The sequence below is a fragment of the Heterocephalus glaber genome, unplaced genomic scaffold, assembly GCF_053883595.1.
Source record: "Heterocephalus glaber isolate CG9 unplaced genomic scaffold, H.glaber_assembly_v1.0 deba00001732, whole genome shotgun sequence".
In the NCBI taxonomy this organism is placed as follows: domain Eukaryota; kingdom Metazoa; phylum Chordata; class Mammalia; order Rodentia; family Bathyergidae; genus Heterocephalus; species Heterocephalus glaber.
The window spans coordinates 1140116-1165341 of record NW_028258443.1 but is presented as its reverse complement, the minus strand read 5'-3'; the positions used below and the strand labels follow the sequence as shown (position 1 = coordinate 1165341).

Here is a 25226-nt window from a genome sequence, read left to right as displayed (position 1 = left end):
TATGTAATGGGTAATGTGAAATAGGAAGAAAAGGTCCAAAGGAGAAGGGAAAGGGGAAGCAGGAGGGGTAAAGGAAAAGAAAGAAAAGAAAGGAAAAAATATGAGAAAAGGAAAAAATGGAAACAAAGTCCTTGAAATAGGGAGGGATTGAAGGGAGGGCAGGGGAATAGGGAAAAAAATAAGAACCAAGATATATCATGTACAAGTACAAATTCCCAATGATGAATGTCATCATAATGTATACCTAAAATGTATCAATAAACTTAATGAATAAAAAAAGATTTACATACAGCTTAAAACAATTGAAAGCAAATACTCAAGAACTTGTATATGAATGTTCATTTAAGTAATATTAATAATAATAGTAATAATTATTAAATCCATTAACAAATAAATGGTTGAGCAAAATATAGTATATGCTTGTAATGGAATATCATCAGTAATGAAAAGTAATGAGGTATTCAGTTATACATGCTACAGTATGAATTGTCTTTTAAAACAAAATGCTAGAATTTTCTACTAGAAGTTTAATAGTTTAGGTTTATTTTTATTTAGTGACTTTTCAACCAAAAGATATTTTTATATAATGAATGTTTCATTCTATGTATAGTTTTCAGGAACTATTTTTGTTATCCAATAACAATAGTGACTAAAAAATTCAAAAACCCTCAGTACAATTGAAATTTAATAAAATATATTTGTACATATAAAAATAAAGGGGCTAATGTACAAATGACCAAAAGGAAAAGGAAGAAATGTTCAATATCAGTAATAAGAGAATTGAAAATCAAAACTACAATATTACTTAACAGTCAGTAGGATGATTATTATTTTTAAAAAGTAGTAAGTGTCAGCATAAATAGGGAAAAAATTGGAATATTGAAATACCATTGGTGGGATTGTAAAATGGTTTGCACATAGTCTTTTTTTTTTTTTTTTTTTGGTAGTGGTGGTGATGGTGGTGGTGCTTGGGATTGAACCAAGGGCCTTCACACTGAGCTATATTCCCAGCCCTTTTAAAATTTCTTTTAAAAGCTTCTAATAAAAACTGTATAATTGGCCAGGGATGTAGCTCAGTGGCGCCACGCCTGCCTGGCAAGTGCAAGGTCCTGAGTTTGATCCCAATTACTTGGAAAAAAAAAATTATGCTGGGCAGGTGGCTCACGCCTGTAATCCCAGCACTTGGGAGGCTGAGGCAGTAGGATTGCTGCAAGTTCACGACCAGCCTGGGCTATGCAGTGAGTTCAAGGCCAGTCTGAACTACATAGCAAGACCCTGTCTCAAAAACAAAACAAAACTGTATAATTGACTCTTTCCTTAAAGAACTTAACCTTTAGCCGGGGATTTAGCTCAGTGGTGCTGCACCTGCCTCACAAGTGCAAGGTCCTGAGTTTGGTCCCCAATGCCAAAAAAAGAACTTAATCTTTAAATCAAGGTAATTTATTTTTGAACTGTGCAAGAAAAATCTGCCTAAGAAATAACTAAATGCTATGTAAATTATATGTAATTTTTTTTTTTTTTTGTACCAGGGATCGAACTCTGGTCCTTGCACTTGGGAGGCAGGAGGCGGAACCACTGAGCTAAATCCCCAGCCCTATATGTAATTTTTTACTGAACTATCATAATGCTTAATTTCCATTCAAGGCAAGGCATGTAAAATCTTCTATTTTGTTATCATCCATCTAAGTGGCAAAAATAATCTATTTGGTTCATTTATTATAGTGCCTACTTACTGTTTTAAAAATCTGGGAAATTGAGAATGATCTCTAAGTTATATGTCTGATATGACTGACCATAGAAGTTACTATATTTGTTTTTCCTATAATATCAGATTTAGAAGCAATCTTAGAGGCCAATGAATATAACTCATTGAAAAAGTCTGTAATGTATTTCTGCTTGAATATTTCCACCACAGTTCAAGGCAACGTATTGCACTGTTGCACTGTTAGCTATCAGAAAGTTTGTCTCTATATAGTGCAGAAATCTGTTTGCCGGTAACTTCCATTTACTTTGGCTAGTGCTGCCCTCTCCTGCTAGACTGAATAATAAATTTGCTCCCTTTACCATAAGATTATTTGAACACAATTATATCTGTCCCGAGATTTCTGTTCTATAGACTAAATATCCACAATTTTAATATTTCACATGGCATAATTTAAAGCGTCTTACAAACTTAGTTTCAATCAAGTTCATCAGTTATGATGCCCACAAATGAAGCAAAAATCACTGTATTATCTGCCTCATAAGGAATATTTCTATTGATGCCAGTAAAAATGTGTTTCTTAGTTGTATGAAACAAACTATAGCTGCTTTAAGCACAGAAGAATTTTATTTAAAGTCTGTTAGGTAGCTCAAGGAATACTCAGGATGTCTAGAAAACCAACCTCAGGAAAAAAATGTAGAAACTAGGAGAGCCTACAAATTCAGACTTGCAGCTAAAACCCTACCTCAAAACCAGTCTGGTGAGGTCACCTTTGCTAACGACTACATGATGCAATTGGCACTGTTACCAGGGCTGCTTCTAGAAACTGGCTCTTGCCCTTGCTATTGCTGTTGTCAGAGTGGACTGACACTGTCCCTGTTTCTTGTGTTGCCACTTTCCATATAGAGTGAGTGTGTCTCACTGATGAAATCTAGTTCATATGTTTTTGTTCAAGTTTCCTGGAAATTTTCTTGCTCTGTAATGAAGTCAGGCTCTGACTCCTAACAAAACTCTGGTGGCGCCATGTTCAAAAAATGGGAAGAGGTTTCATTCATTGATTAGCCAAAGTAAAGGCAAAAATCTTCTACAAAAACTGAAGTATCACTTGATTTTTTTTTTAAAACCACATCCCCCTACTGAGGCCTATGACAAACTAGCCATCAAAAACACCTACATGCTGTTTTCACATGTACTATTCTTAGTCCAGGATGGCAATGTAGTTCTCACTTTGGGCAGGGTGTAGGGGGAGGTTCTGGGAATAGAACCCAGGGCCTTTGTACTGAGCTACATCCCCAGCCTTTTTTATTTTGAGATAAGGTTTCACCAGGCTGGACTCGAACTTGCTATTCACCTACCTCAGCTTCCCAGAGTGCTGGGATTACAGGCATGTACCCCATACCCAGCTTTAGTTTTTACTTTTTGCTACATATGATAAAACTCACAAACTTCTTGTCTGAAAACTGCCCCTATACACATGCACGCATGCACACACATGCACATTCATGCACACCTAAATGGGTTCTTAGAGCTATGTTTTTATATAGGATGTTGGTTACAATTAATTGGCCAAAACATAGACATCCCCCTTTCAGTTTGGACAATCAGATTCTGGGCCCTTCAGCTGTCAGTGTTTGAACTAAAATGATGCAGGGTGGAAGAAAGGCCATATGTAGTCTCTGTATACAAATAAGTAAAGAGAGCTGGTATTCACATAAAGAAAAATTCAGATACTGAGATACAAGGGTTTAGCCCAAGAACATTACATTCATTTCTTCATTGAAAAATATTTAGTAAATACTTATTATGTGCCAGGTACTATTCTATGTGCTGGGAATACATCAGTGAACAAGTTATATAAAAATGTCCGCCCTGATGGAGCTTACACTCTAGTGGGATGAAGAGGAAAATGAGTATGAAGATAAAATAAAATAAATGGTGATTAGTACAATGGAGAAAATTAAACTAGGGAAGAAAGATTCAAGTAAAGGGGGTAACGCTGGATGTGGTGGCACACGCCTGTAATCCCGGTGCTCAGAAGGCTGAGGCAGGAGGATCACCGTGAGTTCGAGGCCAGCTTGAGCTACATAGTGAGTTCAGGGCCAGCCTGAACTACAAAGAAAAACCCTGTTTTAAACAAACTAACAAACAAAAACAAAACAAGTAAAAGGGATAAGGTTTTAATTTAAGATACATGCCTATATTGAGCTTCACAGAGAGGGCGGTATGTGAGCAAACTCCTGAAAAAGTAAACTATGCAAATATTTGGAGAACAAGCATGTTAATAGAAAGAACAGAAAGTGCAAAGGCCCTGAGACAGAGAACACTGTAGAGTAGTCAAGGAACAACAAAGAGACCACTATAGCTGGACCAGAGTGGCTGAATGGACTAATTATGTGGGACCTTGTGGGCCCTCCTGGCCATTTTCGATTTTATGTGAGCTGGAGAACCATTGGAAGATGTTGAGCAGAATAAGATGGCTACACTAATGCTTCAAAATGCTCGTTTTTGGCTTTTGTGTGATGAATGGGCACAGTTGGGCACAGTAGTAGTTGAAACATTGGTTAGGGAAGTAGTTAACCTAGGCAGGAAATGAGGGATGGGGTGATGGTAGAGCACTTGCCTAGGATGCTTCAGGCCCTGGGTTCCACCCTCAGCATAAATAAATAAATAAATAAAGGTTTAACCGAAAATGGTGGTAGTGGTGATGAGGAATGTTAAGATTCTTGATACATTTTCAAGGTAAAGTTCACAAGATTTGCTGATGAACTGGATGTAGTGTATAAAAAAAAGGAAGAGTCAAAGATGATTTCAGACCTTTTGGTATGACTTCAAAACTTTTGGTGTGAGCAAAAAGAGGAAGTTGTTATTTACTGAAATGGAATGGAATGAGAAGGGAGTATGTTTAGTGAGGTAAAATAAAGATCTGGTCTCAGAAAATTACATGTGAGAGGTGGGCATGGTGATGGAAGCTGAGGCAGGAGGATCACAAATTCAAGGCCAGCCTGAGTTACATAAGCAAGACCCCGTCTCAAATAAACTAACAAACAGTTAAGATATTTGAGTAGAAATGCTGAGTAAATAGTCACTACGTTTTCAGTGGAGTGGTCTAAGCCAGAGGTTCAAATTTGGGAGACATCGTTGTATAGCTACTTTACCATGAGATTGCATGAGATCACTAAAACAGTGAATGTAAATAGAAAAACTAAGGACTGGGCTCCATCTCTAGTGTTTGAAGCAAAGTTCTCAAAGTGTGGTCCTTATACCAGCAATATCAGCATCATCTGGGAACTTGTTAGAAGCATATATTTCCCTGCCCTATCACAAACCTATTAAATCAGAAATTCTGAGGGTAGAGCCCAGTGAGCTGTTTTAATAAGTTCTTCAGGTGATTCTGATGCACAGAAAATAATTAAAAAGTTGTTCCATGATCTAATCTCTGCTGATCAATTCTACAGGGAATTGCTAGAACTTTGCATGGCATCTTGATAGTACTAATTCCTCTGCCAAGAAATATCATTGCTATTTTCTTCAATTATTCCCTAATTTTTCAAAATTTAAATGAATTTTTTCTTGATTCCTTAGGTGGATTTTCTACTGTGAGTTCCAGATACATTCTGTAGATATCTGTATTCGCATAACCTGAATACCTTCAGTATTTATAGACAGACTAAATTATAGCACCTAAATTAATATTTTGTGTATATTTCGTACCTTCTGTCAGCTATCTATGCTTCCTGGAAAAAAAGTCTTTATTAATCATTAGACCTTAGGTGTTAAGCATTTAATTAAATGCAGATTTTTTTTTTTTTTTTTGAGATGTGGAGGAAGTGTCACTATTTTGCCTGGGCTGGACTTGAACTCTTGGGCTAAAGCAATCTCTCGAGCTTCGGCCTCCCAAGTAAGTATTGCGGGGCAAGCTAGCACCCCAGGGCTTCTTCAGACTTTTTTTTTTTTTCTGGTGCCAGTGACTGAACCTCGGGCCCTCTCACTAAGGTACATCCTCAGCTTATTTTACTTTACCTTACTTTTTAAATTGTATTTTGAAACAGGGTCTCATTAAGTCGCTGAATTACCCAGGCTGGACAACACGGTCGGTCACAGGGGCGGCGCCACCACGCTAGGCGCTTCCGACATTTTGACGAGACTTTTGTAAGAGCTTGAATACTTTTTCAGTTTTCAAAATTTATTAATTTGATTTAGAGTCCACTAACATTTTGGAAGTATTTTTGCATGGAATTTAGGGTTTAATGGCAACAATGACATTTTTCTTAAGTAATGCCACAGACATATCTTTAAAGTTTTCCCAACGGTTGTGGCGTTGCAGTCTTGCGTATGGGCCCTAGCTACTAAGATTTGTGGTAGCGTTTTGAATTTGAGGGAAGCGGAGAAACAGCCTATAGGGTGAAGACAAAGATTTTATTTCCCAGGAGTGCCAACAGCAAAGAGGAAAAATGGGTTCTTTACAGAGTAAGGAAAGCAAGGGCCAGAACGTTCCCAGGCAGCTGATTGGGTGTATATAAGGAGGGGAAAAAATACATAATTTTTTTGCAGTACTGCGGATTGAACCCAAGGCCTTTACACTGAGCTATGTCCTCAGACGTTTTTTCGTTTTTGTTTTTTTAATTTTGCGAAAGGACTTGCTACATTGCCCAGACTGGGCTTGAACTCGTGACCCGCCTTTTCATACTCCCAAAGCCAACACGTGGCCACGTTTGGCTGAGGGGTGAGGGGAGAAAGGGGAGGGTCATAATGGGTGGGCTTTTTCTCCCGCCTGATTTTCCGGGTTCTGATTGGAGGTGTGCTGAGTGTTCTACGCTGAAGTCCACCCCTTGAGACTTGGCAACAGTGAGGGAAATCCTGATTGGTGATCTGGTTAGCCAAGACTCTCGGGTTGGTAGAGGCTCCTCTGGGGCACGAGCCCTGCGAGCTCTGCGCTTGGGCTTCGTGGAGTCCCACTGAGGAGATGGCTACCAGGTCAAGCCTGACGGCTCCGTGGAAGGGGATGACAGCCTTTCAAGGCAGAGGAAATGTGTCCTTTCTAGATATGTCTCTAGGTATGTAGAACCCACATTCCCACCTTCAATCATCAGCGCCTTCTTCTTCAAAGGGAAGCTAACAGAACTCGAGTGGGGAGTAGCGGTGCTGCGAGCGGGACGTAGGGGAGATAGAAAGGCCAGTTTTTCAATGTATTTAACCCTCTTAAAAAATGACCCCCAGCTGCCTGTCCATTCACGTCGCGGGGCCACACACGCTCTTCACAGGGCGAGCGAGTGGCATAAATGACTAGACTGGAGGCCGGATACGGAGGAGTGCGGGAAAGACTGAGACGGGCGCGTGGGTGGTTGGTTTGCTTGTAAGTGTGTTTTGGTTCTGGGGATTGAACCCAGGGCCGTCGCCTCTTGGGTGGTGATTTCTTCGTTCAGGGTCATCTTTTCCCTCTGCTTGGTGTCTTCCCACCTCTTACTTCCCAGTTCTCCACAGAAATGAGAACCCTAAAAAAAAGAAATCTGCTACCGAAGCCCTTAGCCCTCCCCTCCCCCCACCACGCGCATGATTCCCGATAAAAGCAGGTTTAGCTTGGACCAGGCTCTCCCCTTGGCTGTCATCCACATTAGAAAAGAGCGCGAGTAGACTTCGTAAATGAGGGACGAGGGAAGGGAGTGGGGAGGTCGACTTTTGAAACTGAAGGGGCACAGCAGGGCAGGGAAGCCATTAAAAGTAGAAAAGCCGAAAGGAGGAAACTGAGACCGAAAGATTGTGAGATAGAGACTAGCCTGAGCTACAGGAGACATTGTTTAAAAAAAAAAAGCAGGAAGGGGGGAAATGAACCAGGACCCCTTTAGAAAAGAGGGGAAGAACAGAGCTGTGGTGGCAGGCCTGGGATTGGTAGGGGAGTGAGAAGGATGGGGGTTAGAAATTGGAGGTGCCACACAAAACCAAGCAGAGAGGTATGAATTTATAAATGGAAGGAGCAAAGCAGGTTTTTAATTTTGGTAAAGTTCAGTTTTGTGGTTTTTCCTTTGTTATTCTTGCTTTGGTGTCATATCTAAGAAATCAAATAGATTTACCCCATTTTTCCTTCTAAGTTTTCTAGTTTTAGCTCTATAATTTCCATCTTTGGTACATTTTGACTTAATTCTTATATATGGTGTGAAATAGGATCTAACTTCATTCTTTTACATGTGGATATCTAGTTGTCTCTGCTCCCTTTGTTAAAAAGATGATTCTTTCCCCTTACTGAGTGATCTTGATGAAATTATTTTCTTAATTTCATTTTTGGAAAGTTCATTGCTAGTAGACGTTAAGTATGCCTTATGTGAAGTGCTTGGAACCAAAAGTGTTTCAGATTCTGGATTTTTTGGGGTTTAGGAATATTTCCATACATTTTACCAGTTAAAAAGTTCTAAATGCTCTGAAATCTGAAACTCTAAAGTCTTCAAATAGTTTCAGAGCATTTCAGATTTCAGATTGGGGATATTCAACTTGTATATAGAACTAGAATTTGTTATCTCTGTCTCTATGCATTATATAAGAATTTCTACATACATAATAATAGTATCTGACAATAGATATATTTCTTTTTTCCAGTCTGGTTGCCCTGCATTTTTTTTCTTTTTGCCTTGTATTTTTTTTCTTTCTTCTTTTTTTTTTTTTTGGTATTTTTTTTTCCTTGATTAATTGCTCCAGATGGGTAGAATTTCTTGGGCTGGTGTTATGGATTAGATCTAAAATGTACCCCCAGAAGTCTCATGTGTTCAAAGATGGGGCTTTTGGAAGATGATTGGGTCATGGGGGGACTGTGTTCATCAGTGGATTAATTCATTGTTTTCATAGCTGATTGTGTTAAGAGGTGAGGCCTGATTGGAGCAAGTCAGTCACTGGGAGGGACCTGGAAGGGACCTGGAAGGGTATACTGTTGTCTTGAGCTTCTCTCTTCTCTCTCTGTTTCCTGGCTTTCATGGGTTGAGCAGCTGTCATCAACCATGCACTTGTGCTGTGCCTTTTCTGCCTTGGAGTCAGCCAATTATGCACTGAACCCTTTGAAACCATGAGCCAAAGTGAACAGCTCCTCCTTTAACATATTGGTGTCAGGTATTTTGCCCCAGGGACTGAAAGTGACTAACATAGCTGGAAATGTAGCTTAATGGTAGAGTGCTTGCTTAGCATGTGCAAAGCTCTGTGTTCTAATCCACAGCACTGAAAAAAAAATTACCAGCAAAATGTTAATTAGATGTGAGATAGACATCTTTGAATTATTTCTGATTTTAGGGAAGAAAGGTTTCAATCTTTCACCATTAATTATAATTTTAGGTGTGGAGTTTTATAGATGCCTTTATGAGGCTGAGGAAGTCTCCTAACAACCTCACCTCTGAGAGGGACTCACCATGAATAGTATCTAAGTCTTTTCTTGATCTTTTTTTTGCCTTTAAGGTGTTCTTAGTAATTCATTTCATGATTGGTATCAATAGGCTTTCCTCTTCTAAGACATAGTCCCTGTGGATTCCATAGTTCTGGATGGCTCCCAGCTCTAATATGATTATGAATTCTAAAATATTTTGTGACATTAAAATGATTTTTAGAAAACAATATTTATGGGCCAGGGTGTGGCTTAGTAGTAGAGCAGTTACCTGGCATTCATGAGGCCCTGGGTTCTGCTGCCAGAACTACAGAAAAAAGAAAAAAACATTGGTAATTGCTTGGAACTAGGATAAGGTAAGGCTCTCCTTTCAAAGTATAAAAAAAAATTTAAAGCTGAGTGTGACGGCATATGCCTATAATCCAAGCACTTGGGAGGCTGAGGCAGGAAGATTGCCATGAGTTCTAGGTCAGCCTGGGCTAAATAGTGAATTCGAGGCCAGCCTGAACTACATAGTGAGACCTTGTCTCAAAAAAACAAACAAAAAATTTAAAAAGGCTAAAACTTTGGGTAATGGGGGTAATTAATATTTTAATGAAAGGTTTTAAAAAATCAAATGGGAACACTATAGCTTTTTGGCTATTTTTTCAAACATAATTCTATTTACCTAAAAATTAAAATGAGACAAAGTAAGGCATAGTTCAGGGCCTGATCTGTTTTTTAAACTTCACATTTTGTTCATCAGTGATTATTTTTCCATTGACTTTTATTTTTTGAAAATTTTCTGTTAAAATATTTTTATCCTGATCACCGAATTTTGGGGAGCTTCCTGAATTTTGTGCCCTTTGCCTCACCTTAGGTTCTGTCCCATCACTGGGACCTTGAAGGCAGATAAACCTAAAGCTAGAGGGAATTTCTTTTCCCTGTACCTGGGATCGAACTCATGATCTTGCACTTGCCAGGCAGGCATGGCACCACTGAACTACATCCCTGGCCCTGCTAGAGGTAATTTATAGCATTGAGGTAAAATCTCATGATTTTACAACTTATCATTGTGTTGATGTTAATAATTAGTTCTTTAGCAGCTGCTAATAGAAGAAAAAAAATGACATAACCTGAAAAATAGCAAATCAGTTTTATGTCACAATTCAGAGATATAGGGGCCATGGTCACAGAATGGCCTGGTTTCCCAAAAATGTAGTGGTTGCTGTATCTCATGGGAGCCTAAGTTTTCTCATCTGAGTATGTAGTATCTATCTTGTAGACTTGTTGAGGATTAAATGAGCTAATACAGGCACTGTGCACAAAATATGGTTCTTGACATGTCAAGAAAGCTGAGTAAATATTTGTTGTATGTGTCCCAGAAAGTCGACCCTAAAGCCCCACTGCGGGGTAGCTAAAATTTTAGTGAACCTGAATAGTTAACCTCCCCTCTTGGGATTTGTTTATTGGTCTTTAGGGATGTAGTAGGTTTGAGGAAGACTTTTAAAAATCCAGGAGAAAGATGAGGTTTAGACAGTTGATAATGTAAAAAGCATTCTCTTAGATGTTTTCTCTCAGATGTCTGGAAGACTGAGGGAAGTGGCTGTTTGGCATAACTTGGATGATAGCAGATTTAAGGGACTTAGGAAAAATAACATTTAAGAAGATGATTACAGCTAGGAGGACACTGGAGAATCTAGTTTGGGAAAGACTGGTTCAGTCATATTTGAAAAACTAAGGAAAGGTGTTGAATCAAATATGGTAGGTTAGTTGGAGACTGACTATGAGAATAAAATGTAGTATTATAGGGTTGTAAAAAATGTTAAAAGATCCTGTTTCAGCCTTTTAAACACTGGCTGTCTATATACATATTTATACCATCTTAGATGAGAGTACAGGTTTTGATCTTTTCCGAGGAACAGATAAAACATTTTACTAGTTATGGGCCCTTCCAATATGAAGGCAAGAAAAATACATCATAAAAGCAAATGCATATTACTTTTTATGATTTAATGAGACAGCCATACTTTTCTGATACATTTCCCCTTGTTTTCAAAGTGAAAATACTAGTTTTCAACAATATCTGTCTTTGACTTTGGATAACTAAAATAAGCAATTAAAAAAGTTTTGTATTAAATGTAAGGATATTGCCTCCATTGTGATAAGTACTGAAATAGGACTCCACAAATTTATTTTTCTTCTTGTGCTTAGTAAACATACCCAAAAGATATTATAGTCCTTTTTAGAAATAAAAGGCAAAAATAAAACCAAGACTGGATGTGATAGCAAGAACTTAATAGGAACTGTGCTTCTCCGTTCACCACTTCTTTTGTTTGTTTGTGTCTGATACTGAGGATTGAACCCGGGGCCTTTGCACTGAGCTCATCTCAGCCTCCCTCTCCCAGGCTGGGTTCAAACTTGTGATTCTCCTTCCTCAGCTCACGCCTGTAATCCCAGCACTCAGGAGGCTGAGGCAGGACGATTGCCTCTGCTATATAGTAAGTTCAATACCAGCCTGAATGACATAGTGAGACCCTGTCTCAAAAAATAAAATAAAATAAAATAAGTATAAAATAGTACTTTCAACTCATTGTAAAATACAATATAATTATGCTTTTCACAAGAAGACTAATTACACAATTTGTATAAAAATTAGGCTGGGCATGGTGTTCTCTTTATTGTGGTCTGGCAGCTTTATAGCTTCCACTACAATAAATTTTCTTTAAAATAGGGACTTCCTTTATAAAGATAGTCAATGATAACATAAAAATTATTAGATAATAGAAAGGTTGATGCATTCCTTTCAAATAGCTGTCCAAGGGCCATGTAAATTCTGTATTATTTGAAAGCCTTGACCAACTTCTTGACTTCCTGTTATACCTAGCATATGGCCAAGCTCAGATAATGCTTTCCAAATGTGCTTGTTATTTGGTAGATTAACATGAGCCTATGCTAGAGATTGTGTGGGATTCTCCCTCATTATTGTCCCTAACCTTCACTACTTATACCTTAACTGTGATCCCTGTCTGTATGCTGAGAAGCTGACAGGTAGAGCTTTTTGTTATTTATATTACTTTTGTCTATACCCATAACTCCTCAGCACTAATCTTTCGTTCTAAACAAAACGATCTTCACCCTGAACATATTATATTAATTCCACGTCTTTTCTTGGGTTGTTTCTCTTTCCTGCAACGCCCAGATTTTTTCCCTCATTCAAATTCTATACATCCCGCCCACCTCTGCCACAAAGATTCGCAGCTGTTCTAGCACGCAGTAGTCTGTCTTTTCTCTGCAGTCCTGAAACATTCATTTTTTATGTCATTCAGTTGGTACTGTGTCATATGCAGGCAATTCACAGCTGGCAAATGTGTTGTTATGCTCCAGTACTTCATTTGTATGCCAACAGTTGGATTTATAAAGAATTTCCTCCATAGAAATAATATTATAAAGGGGGAATAAGTTTCTAGGGCAATGCACAAGTCTCTTTGATGCACCTAATAGCAAAGATATAATGCTGATATTCAGGTTGCAATGATCATTTATATTAATGTTTTATGAAATAATGTATTTCAAGGTCAAATAAATGCCATTCTAGAAAGGCATTTCCCACTGCCACAGTTCTAAGGACACCTCCTTCTGTCTGGGTTTCTCTTCTTTCTCAGTTTTGTGTAATTTCCTTGGTGATTGACCTGGGGCAAGGGGATCTTTGATAATCGGTGGTCCAGTGGAAACTAGGAGAGGAGTTTACTGCTTGCAAGTGTATGGTGGAAGAGGGGGAAGCTGCCATCCATGTGTCCCTTACATCTGAAGTATATAGGGAGAAGACTTCTTTTACTTTTCCCCTGATACCACCCTGGTGTAAACTTTATCTCTTTAATCTTGGGCTGTTGCAGTCCATCTGCCTCACCTCAAAATTGGTTTCCTTTATCATAGTCCCACTCTATTCTATAATCTGCAAATCATAAATTGAAAATTCCCCGAACCATCCTTTTCATAATCCCACTTCTATATTCCTTGAAGGATCTCTGTTGCTCAGAGCAGTTGTTTGTAGTCCAGGCCGAGTATCAAAATTACTTGGAGGATTAAAAAAAAATACAGTTACTTGAGTCCCGCTCTAGTACTACTGAGTCATTATCTTGGATAGAGGCCCTATATTTTAAAAATTTTCCCCAGGGGATCCTGATACACATTCAGGGTAGAGAACCACGAACTTCTAGCATAATGTTTAAAAAATCTTACCCTGACTTCTAAAGCCTTCAATGTTCAAGATACTCAAATCCAGTTCTGCCATTAGATAAACTTAGGTGAGTCACTTTACTCTCTCAGTCTCAGTTTTCCTATCTGTAAAATGTAAAATTGGTTCTTTTCTACAAAATGTTTCCATTGCATATTCAGGATGATTCTCAGGCTCTTTCTACCTGTATATTTTTGTTAACGCTATATTTTAGCCTTTTTTTTTTTAAAGAAAGCTAATTTAGGACATGATTTAAATAAAACAAATATGTGGATGATAATTTTCAAGCCTGAATTATAACCACGACAAATTTTCTATTTTTTTAAGTGAGCCAAAATTTTTTATATTTTTTATTTCTTGCATTTGAAGTACCCTTTGATGACATCTTTGGTCTGAGATTCTTTGCCATAGTCCTTAACCACTATACCATTGCAAACAACCACTTTACCCGGTTTTCCCTCTCAGCCAATTTTACAGAGGCCTACGCATTTCCCTAGTTTCTTGTTGTTATCAACCTTAATTAGGTCGATTTATTGTTCCGTACAAAGCGACTCCACATGGCCGAGAATGTAGCTCAGTGGCGCCGCAGCCTGCCTGGCAAGCACAGGTCCTGAGTCCGATCCCCGGTACGGCGGGGGAAAAAACAAAACAACAACAACAAAAAACAAAGGGTCTCCACTAACTTCACATACATAGGCTCATCACAGTTGGATATGAGATCACAAAAATGCATTTAGCGCTTGCCTAAAGATTTGGCAGCTTCATAAATTCCGTGTGTTAGGTCCTCATGGATGAGGGCGATCTCAGCACCTCTCCGGAAACAATACTACGGTCCATTACCACCACTACCAACCCTCTCAGTAGTGACTTTTTCAGCCACGGCAGTGGGTTAGGGTGTAATTCGAATCTTGGACACTTCCAAGTTTCCGCTTCTACATGACGCGGTGGCGGCAGCAAAAGAGCCCTTTCTTTTAAATAGAATTTCATTTCCCCGTGTTACAGACTGTCAGGACAAATTGCTATTTTCTATCGTGTAGCTCATTTTTCTGCACTCTGCTGTGTTTATCTTCCCTTGCACAAGTAACCCCTTTAAAGTGAAATTAAATAGTGGAATAAATATAACAAAAATGGAAAATTAACGTACCAAAGAGAAAATTGAGTAAGCGCACCACCACGTCCAGCTTTCTTAATTTTTTAATTTCTTTTTTTTACTGTTATATTTCAAAATAGATGTAATTAACTGTCTAGTATTTACATTTACTCAGTGTTAGCAATACATTGCTGTGACAAAATACCTGAGAATAGCAATTTAAAGGAAAATTATTTTGGTTCATGGTTTCAGAGGTTTCAGTTCATGGTTGGCCAGCTCCATTGCTTTTAGGCCTGTGGCAAGTCATGAACATCATGGCAGAAGGGTGTGGTGGAAGAACATTGCTCACCTCATAAAAGCCAGGAAGCAGAGAAAGAGCAAGGGGCTAGGGACAAGATATAGTCCCCAATGGCCTGCCTCCAGTACCCTACTTCCTCTGACTGGGCCCTACCTCCTAAGAGCCCACTCAGCTATGAATTCATCAAATCCATTGATACAGTTGGTACTCTCATGATCTAATTATCTCTCTAGACCTTACCTCTGAACATTGCTAGATGGTGGTGGATCAAGCCTTTAATATATGACTCTTTGAGGATGCTTTGTATTTAAAACATAACACTCAGAGGTGAAACCATTGCTCTGTACGTGTCTGAAATTAAAATAGCTTGTAGTAGTGGTGGTACACGCTTGTAACCCCAGCACTCTGAGAGGCTGAAGCAGGAGAATCACAAATTTGAGCCCAGCTTGAGCAACTTAGCAAGACTCTGTCTTAAAAAAAAGAGTAAAAAAGAGGGTTGGGGTAGAGGGGAGAAGAAAGAAACAAAAGGAAAGAAAGAATATTTAGTAAAATCATCTAAATAAATGAATTATTGTAATTTTGTAATTTTGGGGGGGAGGGGGTGTTCTTTGTGGAATTTTTGGTAGATGAGGTTGTTTGAAGGAATTTTTTCTTATTGTTTGAGGAAAATAACCCAAAACCTCTGTATTATTTGATATTTGTTATGGTTTTCCAAATCCATTATTATTATAATATTATCATATTTTCAGGTCTACTGATTTTTTAAATGTTCTGAAACATCATAAGGTAAAATGTTTCTCAACATTGTTGTCATTTGGCTGGTCTCATTTTCTCCACTTTTTTCTGTATTTTCTAATACAGATGACATTATACTCCTTAAAAACTCAGGAGATGGCAGCACTGAAGAAAAAAAGGGCAAGTTTGAGGATGATATGAAAAAGCCAGGAACTTCAGGAGAACAATCGGATGCTCATGAGCATCCCTGGCAGAGAGGTAAAGTACACTAAGAATCATACAATATCTTTTGAGTAACAAAGGTAGACAAAATTAAGAACTTGCAGTGTTTTTGTCTTTGGACCTTTTTTCCTATTTCAAATTGTCAATTATTCATTTTAATCATTTTAACTCTTGTTACACTATCAGTTTCTCACACTAGTGAAACTATTCGGTATTTACACATGTGTGTCCTATTTATTTCACTTAAGAGTATGGCCTCGATATGCATCCATTTAGCTATAAATGACTGTAGTTTTTCGTTCTTTATGGCTGAGTAGTACTCCATTTTATAAAAAAACCACAAAGAGGAAGGAGTGAAGGAAGGGGAAGGGGAAAGGAAAAGGGGGAAAGGAAAAACTATGAGAAAAGAAAAAAAATGGAAATGAAATCTATGTAAATAGGGAAGGGTGGAGGGGGTGAAGGGCGCACAGGTAATGGAGAAAAAAATAAGAACCAAGATATATCATGTACAGGTACGAACACCCAATGATAAATGTAAACGAATTGTATACCTAAAGTGTACCAATAAAATGTACCAATAAAATTAATTTTAAAAAACTTGCAATGTCGTTCTAAAGTTGCATCATGTTACTTATTTTATTTTTACTAGACATGGACTCATAAAGGGTTGGTATAACAAGTCAAATAAAAAAATTTGAATTTATATGAGTAGCTTCACTAAGGGAGGGCAGGATGAGAAAAATAGTTATATAGGCTAAGAAATGTTGTGTACCTGGCTGGTTAGTCAAATCCCAGTGTTATGAGGCATTATAGGAAGGTTAAGAGCATGGTCTATAATCTGGGAGCCATGATACCTAGTCAGGTTGATAGCCCAACTGGTTGTCAGGTTGATAGGCTGACTAGTCACTGGGCTATGCCCAGTCACCTGACAAAGGTACAGCAGGGGATGAAAGAATAATATACAAAGAACAAGAAATAAAGAATAAAGAACAAATGATAGTTTATTACTTGGGGGGCCAGGAGTTGATCTTTAGCTCTCTCCTGGCTAAAGACCACCTGGTCTTAGCTCTGTCCTGGCTAAGACCACAAGCACTAGGTTAGTCAGTATTTTTGACTATACAACATAGCACGGGGGTGTGAAGACAGATGGAGGTAATGGGAGTACTAATGCACTTAATGAGCTAGGCTTGGAAAAAGGGGAGTAACTATGGATACTTGTGAAGTACAGGTCACAGTTAACAAGCCTTCCGCGCTATCTTACAGGTCATAGCTAATAAGCCATTTGCATTGTCTAGCTAAAGTTCAATCTTAGAGAATGGTTGCACAGAATCATAATTCCTCAACCGCAGTGTTGCCATGCTATAGAGATGTCACAGCCTCCTCAATCATTGAGACCTCAATTGTGACCGTTGGCATAGGGAAGTCTGTCTCTGAACACCAGCCGAAAGATCAACTAGCAATTCATACATAGGCCTTAGAGTGACTCATAATCTTAATCAATAGCCAAATTCATAACCCAAATCAATAATATATAAAGCCTGCCCAGTGGTTTTCAAGCTGGTCTCCTGCAGTATACACATTTTAGTTTCTTTGTTTTTTTTGGATTTGGGGGTTTTTTTTGGTATCAGGGATTGAACTCAGGACCTGGCACTCGGAGGCATGCAGTGGCATCACTGAGCTAAATCCCCAGCCCTAGTATACACATTTTGTAACAGGAATGTTGTTGGGACAAGAGAATGAGGTAAATTTTGAAAAATGTCCTCTGGCCATACATGGTGGCTCATGCCTGTAATCCTAATACTCAGGAGGTTGAGGCAGGTGGATCATGAGTTCGAGGACAGCTTGGACTACATAGCAAGACCAAAGTCAGCCTGGGTTACATAGAAAGACCCTATCTCAAACAAAAAAAAGTCTTCTGTAGTCCAAACAACATTGATCAGTGCAGTGAATATATTTTAATATTAATGTGGTGCAGATTGCCATAGTAGAAATTGTTTCTTGGCAATTTTTTTTTTTTTGTACCGGGGATTGAACTCAGGTCCCTGTGCTTGCAAGGCAGGCACCAGAATCACTGAGCTAAATCCCTGGCCCCTAGAAATTGTTTCTTAATTTTTATTCCCAAAGGAAAACAGACAATTGGAGCAAATATCCATATGACTAATACAAGGCAGACAGTTTCTCACCAACTCTCTTTTTTCTATTGGAGTATTCATTCAGTTAATTTCAGATAACATGTCCCAGGCCAGAGATGTAGCTCAGTGGTGCCGCACCTGTCTGAAAAGCAAAAGGTCCTGAGTTAGATCCCCAGTGCCAAAAGCAAAAAATGAAAAAAGTCCCAACTTTGGTGACATATGAAATCAAATTTGAGTTATTGTATATGAGTTATCCAAAAAAACTTACCCTATGCCTTGGTTACTTTTCTCATGACTGAGACAAAATACCCAACACACAAAGTTAAAGGAGGAAAGGTTTATTTTGGCTCACAGTTTGTAGAGGTTTCAGTCCATAGGTGGCTGACTCCAAGACAGGGTGGCATGGCAGAGGACAAACAGTTCTTGGCAGGGTGGGCAGGAAGCAGAGAGCCTGCCTTCTTTCTGTTGCTTTATATTCCATCCAGGCTACAAGTCTATTGAATGGTACCACCCACACACAGGGTGGAGCTTCCCTCCTCAGTAAATCCATTCAAGCACACCCAGAACTATGTTAATCCAATCAGTGGACTAATCCAGATATCGCACACCCTTCGTCCATATGCACACACCCTAGATCCAGCCAATTCTGAAAAGCCCCACCTATGAGCCTATGAGTGCTTGAGGCTTTGAGGGAACATGTAGATACAAGCTATAATACCCTAGAAATAGTACAGTAAAGACTATTCTAAAATTTAGTGAGTCCTAGATATTAGAGTGATTAAATATCATATGTCTTGCAAAACCTAAATGTATAGCTTTAGAAAATGAGCTCATAGATAGTATTTTGGAAATATATGTTGAATTTACTGATTGAAAATACAAAAAAATAATTTTTCAAAGGACATGCAAAATACTCTAAGGAAAGAAGTGATAATGATAGCGAATCCAAATCCGGCGAAGAAGATTCTGTATCCAAATCTGGACAAAGCCCTTTAAACCAGCAGCCTTTACAAAAGCAGGTAAATAAATATCAAGAATTAACTGATAGAAAAGATCCCAAATTTAACATGTATTTATTAATATTGAGAATTATTTTAAGCAGGGTATGGTGGCCCGAGACAGGATGATCGTTGCTAGTTCAACACTGGCCTGAGCTACATAGTGAGTTCCGTGCCAGCCTGAACTATGTAGCAAGGCCCCATTTCAAAAGACAAATAAAAAAGAATTATTTTAAATTATTTTGAGAGCCGAGGTTTTTTTGTTTGTTTGTTTGTATTCTTCCACGGTGTCTTGAACGTAATTTGAATTCTATATTTGTTAGTTGAATTTTTACCCCTCTGTTTTAATAAACATTTTAATTTTTGCTATTTTCAATCATCACTATAAAGTTTGAATTTCTAAAATGGTAAAATAGATTATTGGTCATTGTCACTTAGTCTATACAATCATTCTCATTTTTGTCCTCAGTACAGAGTCTTTAGTTTTGTTATAGTACAAAAGTAGTTTTAGTGGCCTTGTGTATTAATTGTAAAAACAAGAAGTCAGGTGAAGTAGGATATGAAATACAATCTGAAATCAACAGGTGGGACAGACTGTAGTACAATCCATCACCTCTAAACTTGAATAGCTGAGCTGGTCACTGGACAAAAAGGTGTTAATGTTTCAACTTGGCATAGAAATGGATTCTTCTTAAGATGTTATATGATCATAGTAAAAAAAGGTGACGATTCTGGAAGCTTAAATTAATTTTGTCAAATTATGTAAATGCAGTCTAGCCATTTATTTATTTTTGAAAGGAACATGTTGCATTTTCAAATATTTGAAGGATTAATTTAAATTGATTGAACAAATACTAATTCAGTGCCTACTCTATGCAGACACTATAGTACCAGAGCAGCTGGCTTCAAATAATTGTATATGGTGGTGAAAGAGAAAGAGAAGAAAGAGATGTAATGTCAGGCAATAAATATTGTAATAGGGGTTTATGTTCTACATTGCAGGGAGGTAGTAATTCATTCTGATGGAGGGGACTTGAGAAAGTTTGATGGAAGAGATAGCATTTGATCCATGCCTTATAGGATGAGGGTTTTTTCAAAAATAAAGTTTGTAAAGAAGAACTGAACTTCCTTTTGCTACAGTCAAAAATGCTTAAACAGAATAATGTAAAACTATTTTCAAATTGAAAGCATCTTTATATCACTTATACTTTTGAAACTTAAGACTGTAAGTATAGCAGAACTCACCAGAAAAATACGGTAAAGAAATTTAAGTATAATTATCTTACCAATAAATTGAATACTCACAGTTTTCAACGATGCTTTGCAATTCTAATAAGCTGGTTTTGTACTTTGCAAGATTTAATTATCAAGTGCTGGGGATTTAGTTCAGTGGTTCCGGCGCCTGCCTTGCAAGTGCAAGGTCTTAAGTTCGATCCCCGGTTCCCCTCCCCCCAAAAATTTAATCATCATATCTGTAGGACACAATTGTATTTATTCAACAATTCTTTTTCATAGAAGGTTTTCTGCTTGCTTATACAGAAAGAAAACTAATGTGCATTTTGTTTTTTAAAGGTAGGAAATCTGTGGCACTCAACTTGATGAAAATATTTTTTTTCTGGGGAGTGGTGGGGATTGAACCTAGGGCTTTGCACAGGGTTAGCATAGATTTTACAACTGAGCTGTTCCCTCAGCCCTGAAAAGATTTTTATGTAAGTATTTATGAAAAGACTGCAATCTCCAGTGGAAAGGTCCACAGGAGTTGGGCCTCAATTCTATCGTTCTTGATGAACCACTGTGCTCCCAACACTAGTCACTTGCAAAGAAGAGGTACATGTGCATTCCACCCAACCTACTTATTTAAGTTTTTTTAGAGAAGTGCTGCAGAGTGGCTATAGCTTTATTCTTTAGCAAAGCAATTATTAAAGTTTTCTGTGCATAATGTTCTTTGTGCTGGTGCTTTTTCTACTACTAGCAGTTGCTTTAAATTTCTGGCAATGCTATACTAGAAAGTTGTAATTCCAAATAACATATCAGATAACATTTGTGTAGGTAAATGTCAGATAACATTTACTAGTATAAAGCCTGATTCCTCAGCACAGTCCACATGGCTTTATCCACTTAAACTTTTATGAACCATCACAGAGGTTTGTCAAGTTTTCATTATTTATATTTGATTGATTTGCTCTACAGCCTTTTTGCTTTAAAAATTGAAAAGATAGAAAGGCTGAGTTGTTACCAGGTAAAATTACTTAAACAGTATTATGACAACCTTCTACTCCTTTTGTAGATTTTTTCCCCTTACTTGGTTTTTCTCTTTAAAATTATTTATTTACATTGAAAAGATGGTTTTTAAAATCAGGCAGAGTAACTGGTATGATTTTGAACTTTCCTTTGATCCTAAGGATTTGTACCATAAAACATTATTAAATATTGTCTCTCCTCAACAAAAGTCACATAATTAGTTTGTTTCTTTAGTACAAAATATAGATCTAGAAAATGTTAGGTAGAATTGACTTTTGGATATATTCAAATTCATAAAGCTATTAATATTCCATATTTTTATTAATTTATATGCATAATATTCTTTGTGCCAATGACATGGAACATCGGAGCTATTCTACAAGTTAGTTTTGAGAACTGGTATATAAAAAGTAGGGACAGTGGAATTCTAGAGGAAACTGTTTCCTATAGAAATGGTCTTGAAAAATGTCATTATGACTTAATCAAATCATAGAGTATATGTTTCATATGTTTTGTATAATCGGGGTCCTTTGCAGGAGAAATGCAACGATGATTATAAGGCTCAATTGGAGGAAAAAGAGCAACAGTCGGAAGGAAATCGAGACAACTTAGAGAGATCTCATGATCAACCCAAGAGATTTCATGGGCAATCAGAGAGATCGCATGGCCCCTCAGGGAGATCTCATGGCCACTCAGAGAAATCTCATGGCCACTCGGAGAGATCTCATGGCCACTCAGAGAGATCTCATGGCCGCCCGGAGAGATCTCATGGCCGCTCAGAGAAATCTCATGGCCACTCAGAGAGATTTCATGGCCACTCAGGGAGATCTCATGGCCACTCAGGGAGATCTTATGGTCAATCAGAGAGATCTCATTGCCAGTCAGAGAGATATGGAAGATACTTTCCAGGAAGAAGATTCAAAACATCATTCAAAAGTGATTCTCAATTTGACGGGTAAATATACAATGAATACTTAATCATAATTACAGTGTGTTGGGTAATGTGGAAAGGTAAAGGCATGCTTTGAGTTTCTATATTTTAGTAGATAAATATCTCCCTGTTGCAACAGACATGTATTGGGACAAAAGTATTAATAGAACAGAGGTGATATGTACATCCTTATCAATGTTCTTTCAACTTTTCATGTCTTCTAGCTGTCATCCTATTTCCCAAGGTGTTCCATTCAGTTATTTTGTCTGAATCTGCTTTCCATGGCAGAATCCCATGTACTTTTAGCCTTTCCTACTAGGTCTACTCCAAAATCAGAATGTATTGACTCAGTATCCTATTCCCTTTGGACCTTCCAACCTGGTAGAAAGCTAATATAACAACAAATAATACTAAATTGATAATATATAATTTATGGTAATGAATTTCTGTGTTTCCCTTCTTTATCTTTTTCCTAAAGAGTCCTCAGAGTGTCTTTAGCAGACAAATGATAGATATGTCTTTGGCCAGCTGAACTTTTCAGCTTTCCTCAAATCAGACCATAGGACAGGATGCCTATTCTCTCCATGGATGCAATATTAACCTCCTGAATATATTCTGAATACATTATATATATTTACTGTTGCCTTCTGAAACTAGTAGGATAGGTCTGTCTATCCTAGCAAAAGAACTAGAGAAATTTAAAGAGTACTGTGGATTTTTTAAAAACACAGGGCATTTGGGTCAGGGATTTAGTTCAGTGGTTCCACCGCCTGCCTCGCAAATGCAAAGTCCTGAGTTCAATCCCCGGTATCAAAAAAACCCAAAACAAACAAACAAACAAAAAACAAAAAACCCACAGGGCATTTTATTGTAATTTGTTATGAATATTTATTTTTAGTTTGAGTTTCTCAGTGATTGGCCTCAGTTTGCATCATAATTGTCTGGTCAAATTTTTGACTTTATATTAACCACTGCACATAATTGCCAGTTTCAGTTAAAATATTTCTAAAATGAGTGTTTTGGTTATTGTATGTACATTCAATATCTGATGTAGACATCACTTTCATATAAAGGCTCCACCCCACTTATATTAGCAGTACATACATAATTTGTTATGCAAAATTAAAACATGTTTGACAATAGTGACAAGCAATTTGAATATCTGCATTTATTAGGGATTCTCACATTGTACTTCATTTTGCATGTTAATTTTTGTCAGGTGGTATAAGACTGTCATTAAAGCACTGAAAATTTCATTTGAATTATTGTCCAGTGATATATTGCCATACCTTTCCAAATACATTTTATGAGCAAAGTCCTAAGTTTGATCCCTAGCACTCCAAAAAACCAAATTAAAATATAATAAACAACTATTTTAAATTTTTTCCATTATCTTTTACTACTACATTTTAGGGCCGGGGATTTAGCGCAGTGGTTCCACTGCCTGTCTCACAAGTGCAAGGTCCTGAGTTCGATCCCCAGTACCAATATATATATATATATATATCTCCTCAGCACAAATAAATAGTACTTGAAAGAGTCATCAAACGTAGCTCAAGGGGAAGGCCCCAGATTCAATCCCCAATACTGAGGGAAAAAAGACACTTGATAATAATTTTATCTCCCCTCCCCTTTCTTGATATTACATTGACAGTCAGCTATCTTCTTTGGCTGGCTTGATAAATAGAGAAGAATAGCAGAACAAACCCATTTTTTGTACCTCCACTAAGTAACTTACACAAAATGAGAGACACAATCTGCACATCTTAAATTAGCTGACCTGTTCATCTGATGAAAGCTTTTCTAAGCTAGAAATATCCATTTAAGTCTTTTGCCCATTTTAATCGGGTTATTTGAGTCTTTGTTGTTGTAGGAGTTCTTATGTATTCTAGATCCCTTGTCAGATATGATTTCCAAATATTTTCACCTGTTATGTGGATTGTCTTTACTTTGTTGGTTGTGCCCTTTGGTACACAGAGGTTTTAAAATGATGACATAGGGCTGAGGATGCAGCTCAGTGGTAAAGCGTTTGCTTAATATGCATGAGGCCTTGGTTTCAATCCCCAGGAGCCCAGATAAATTAATTAATTAAATTGTGATATAGTCCTATTTGTATAATTTTGGTTTTGTTGTTTGTGCTATTGGTGTCTTGTCCATGAAATCACTGCCAATTCTAACTTCATGAAGCTTTTCTCTTATGTTTTCTTCTAGGAGGGTTGTTTTCTTTTGTTTTTAATGGTGCTGGGGATCAAACCCAGTGCCTCATGCATGCTAGGCAGACACTCTATCACTGAGCTATATCAACAGCCCTCTTCTAGGAATTTAAGTTTTAGGTCATATCGGTAAGTTTTGAATTCATTTTGAGTTAACTTTTATACATGGTGTAAGACAGAAAGACATTCCTTTGCTTACAATCCAGCTTTTCCAACACTATTTGCTGAAAGGAGAGTCCTTTCTCAGTTGTGTGGTCTTGGCACCTTTGTTGAAGATCACTTGACCATATACATCAGGATTTATTTCTGAGCTTTCTTTTCTAATCCAGTGGTCTATTTGTCTGTCTTTATGCCAGTAGGATGCTTTTTAATCACTGCATCTTTGTGGTATGTTTTGATATGAGAAAGCATGAGCCCTCTAAGTTGGTTTTACTTTTTGAATTTTGTTTTGGCTATCCAGGGTCCTTTGAGTTTCCATATGAATTTTAGGATGATTTTTTTGTTTCTGTAAAACATGCCATTAGGATTTCAATAGGGATTACGTGGAATTTGTAGATCATTTAGGGTAGCATGGACATCTTCGCAGTATTAAGTCTTACAATCCAAGAACACTGGATCCCTATCCATTTCTTTGTGTCTTTTAAAATTTCTTTGAGTGATGTTTTCAGTCTGAAAGTCTTTTACCTTATCTCTTTGGTTAGGTCTATTCCTAAGTATTTTGTACTTTTTGATGCTATTATAAATGGAATCCTTTTCTTAAATTCTGCCTTGAATTGCTCATTGGTAGTATACAGAGCTGCAACTGATTTTGCATATTGTTTGTATCCTGAAATTTGGCTAATTCTATTTATTAGTTCAAATGGCTTTTGGGGGGTTGAGAATGTAGCTTAGTTGTAGGATGCGCACTTTTCATGCATAAGGTCCTTAGGTCCAATCTCTAGCATTGGAAAAATGTATATATCATGTGTGTATGTGTATGTGTGTCTGTGTGTCTGTATGCAAAACCTTTAAGGTTTTCTACATATAAAATCAGAATTTTACTTCTTTCCAATTTAGATGCTTTTTTTGAGACAGAGTTTCACTATGTAGTT

At 37.6% G+C, this 25226-nt stretch overlaps 1 protein-coding gene across 1 annotated transcript in view; it reads left to right on the top strand.

Annotated features, from left to right (window-relative positions):
* Nucleotides 1–6444: 6444 nt before the first annotated feature.
* Luzp4 (leucine zipper protein 4) overlaps nucleotides 6445–25226 on the top strand; it is a 64268-nt gene continuing 45486 nt past the window's right edge. The window contains exons 1-4 of the mRNA XM_021252179.2: nucleotides 6445–6756; nucleotides 15525–15656; nucleotides 18653–18771; nucleotides 21528–21946. Of these exons, the coding sequence (XP_021107838.2) occupies nucleotides 6666–6756; nucleotides 15525–15656; nucleotides 18653–18771; nucleotides 21528–21946 (761 nt within the window). The 5' untranslated portion in view covers nucleotides 6445–6665. The remainder of the gene's footprint in view (nucleotides 6757–15524; nucleotides 15657–18652; nucleotides 18772–21527; nucleotides 21947–25226) is intronic.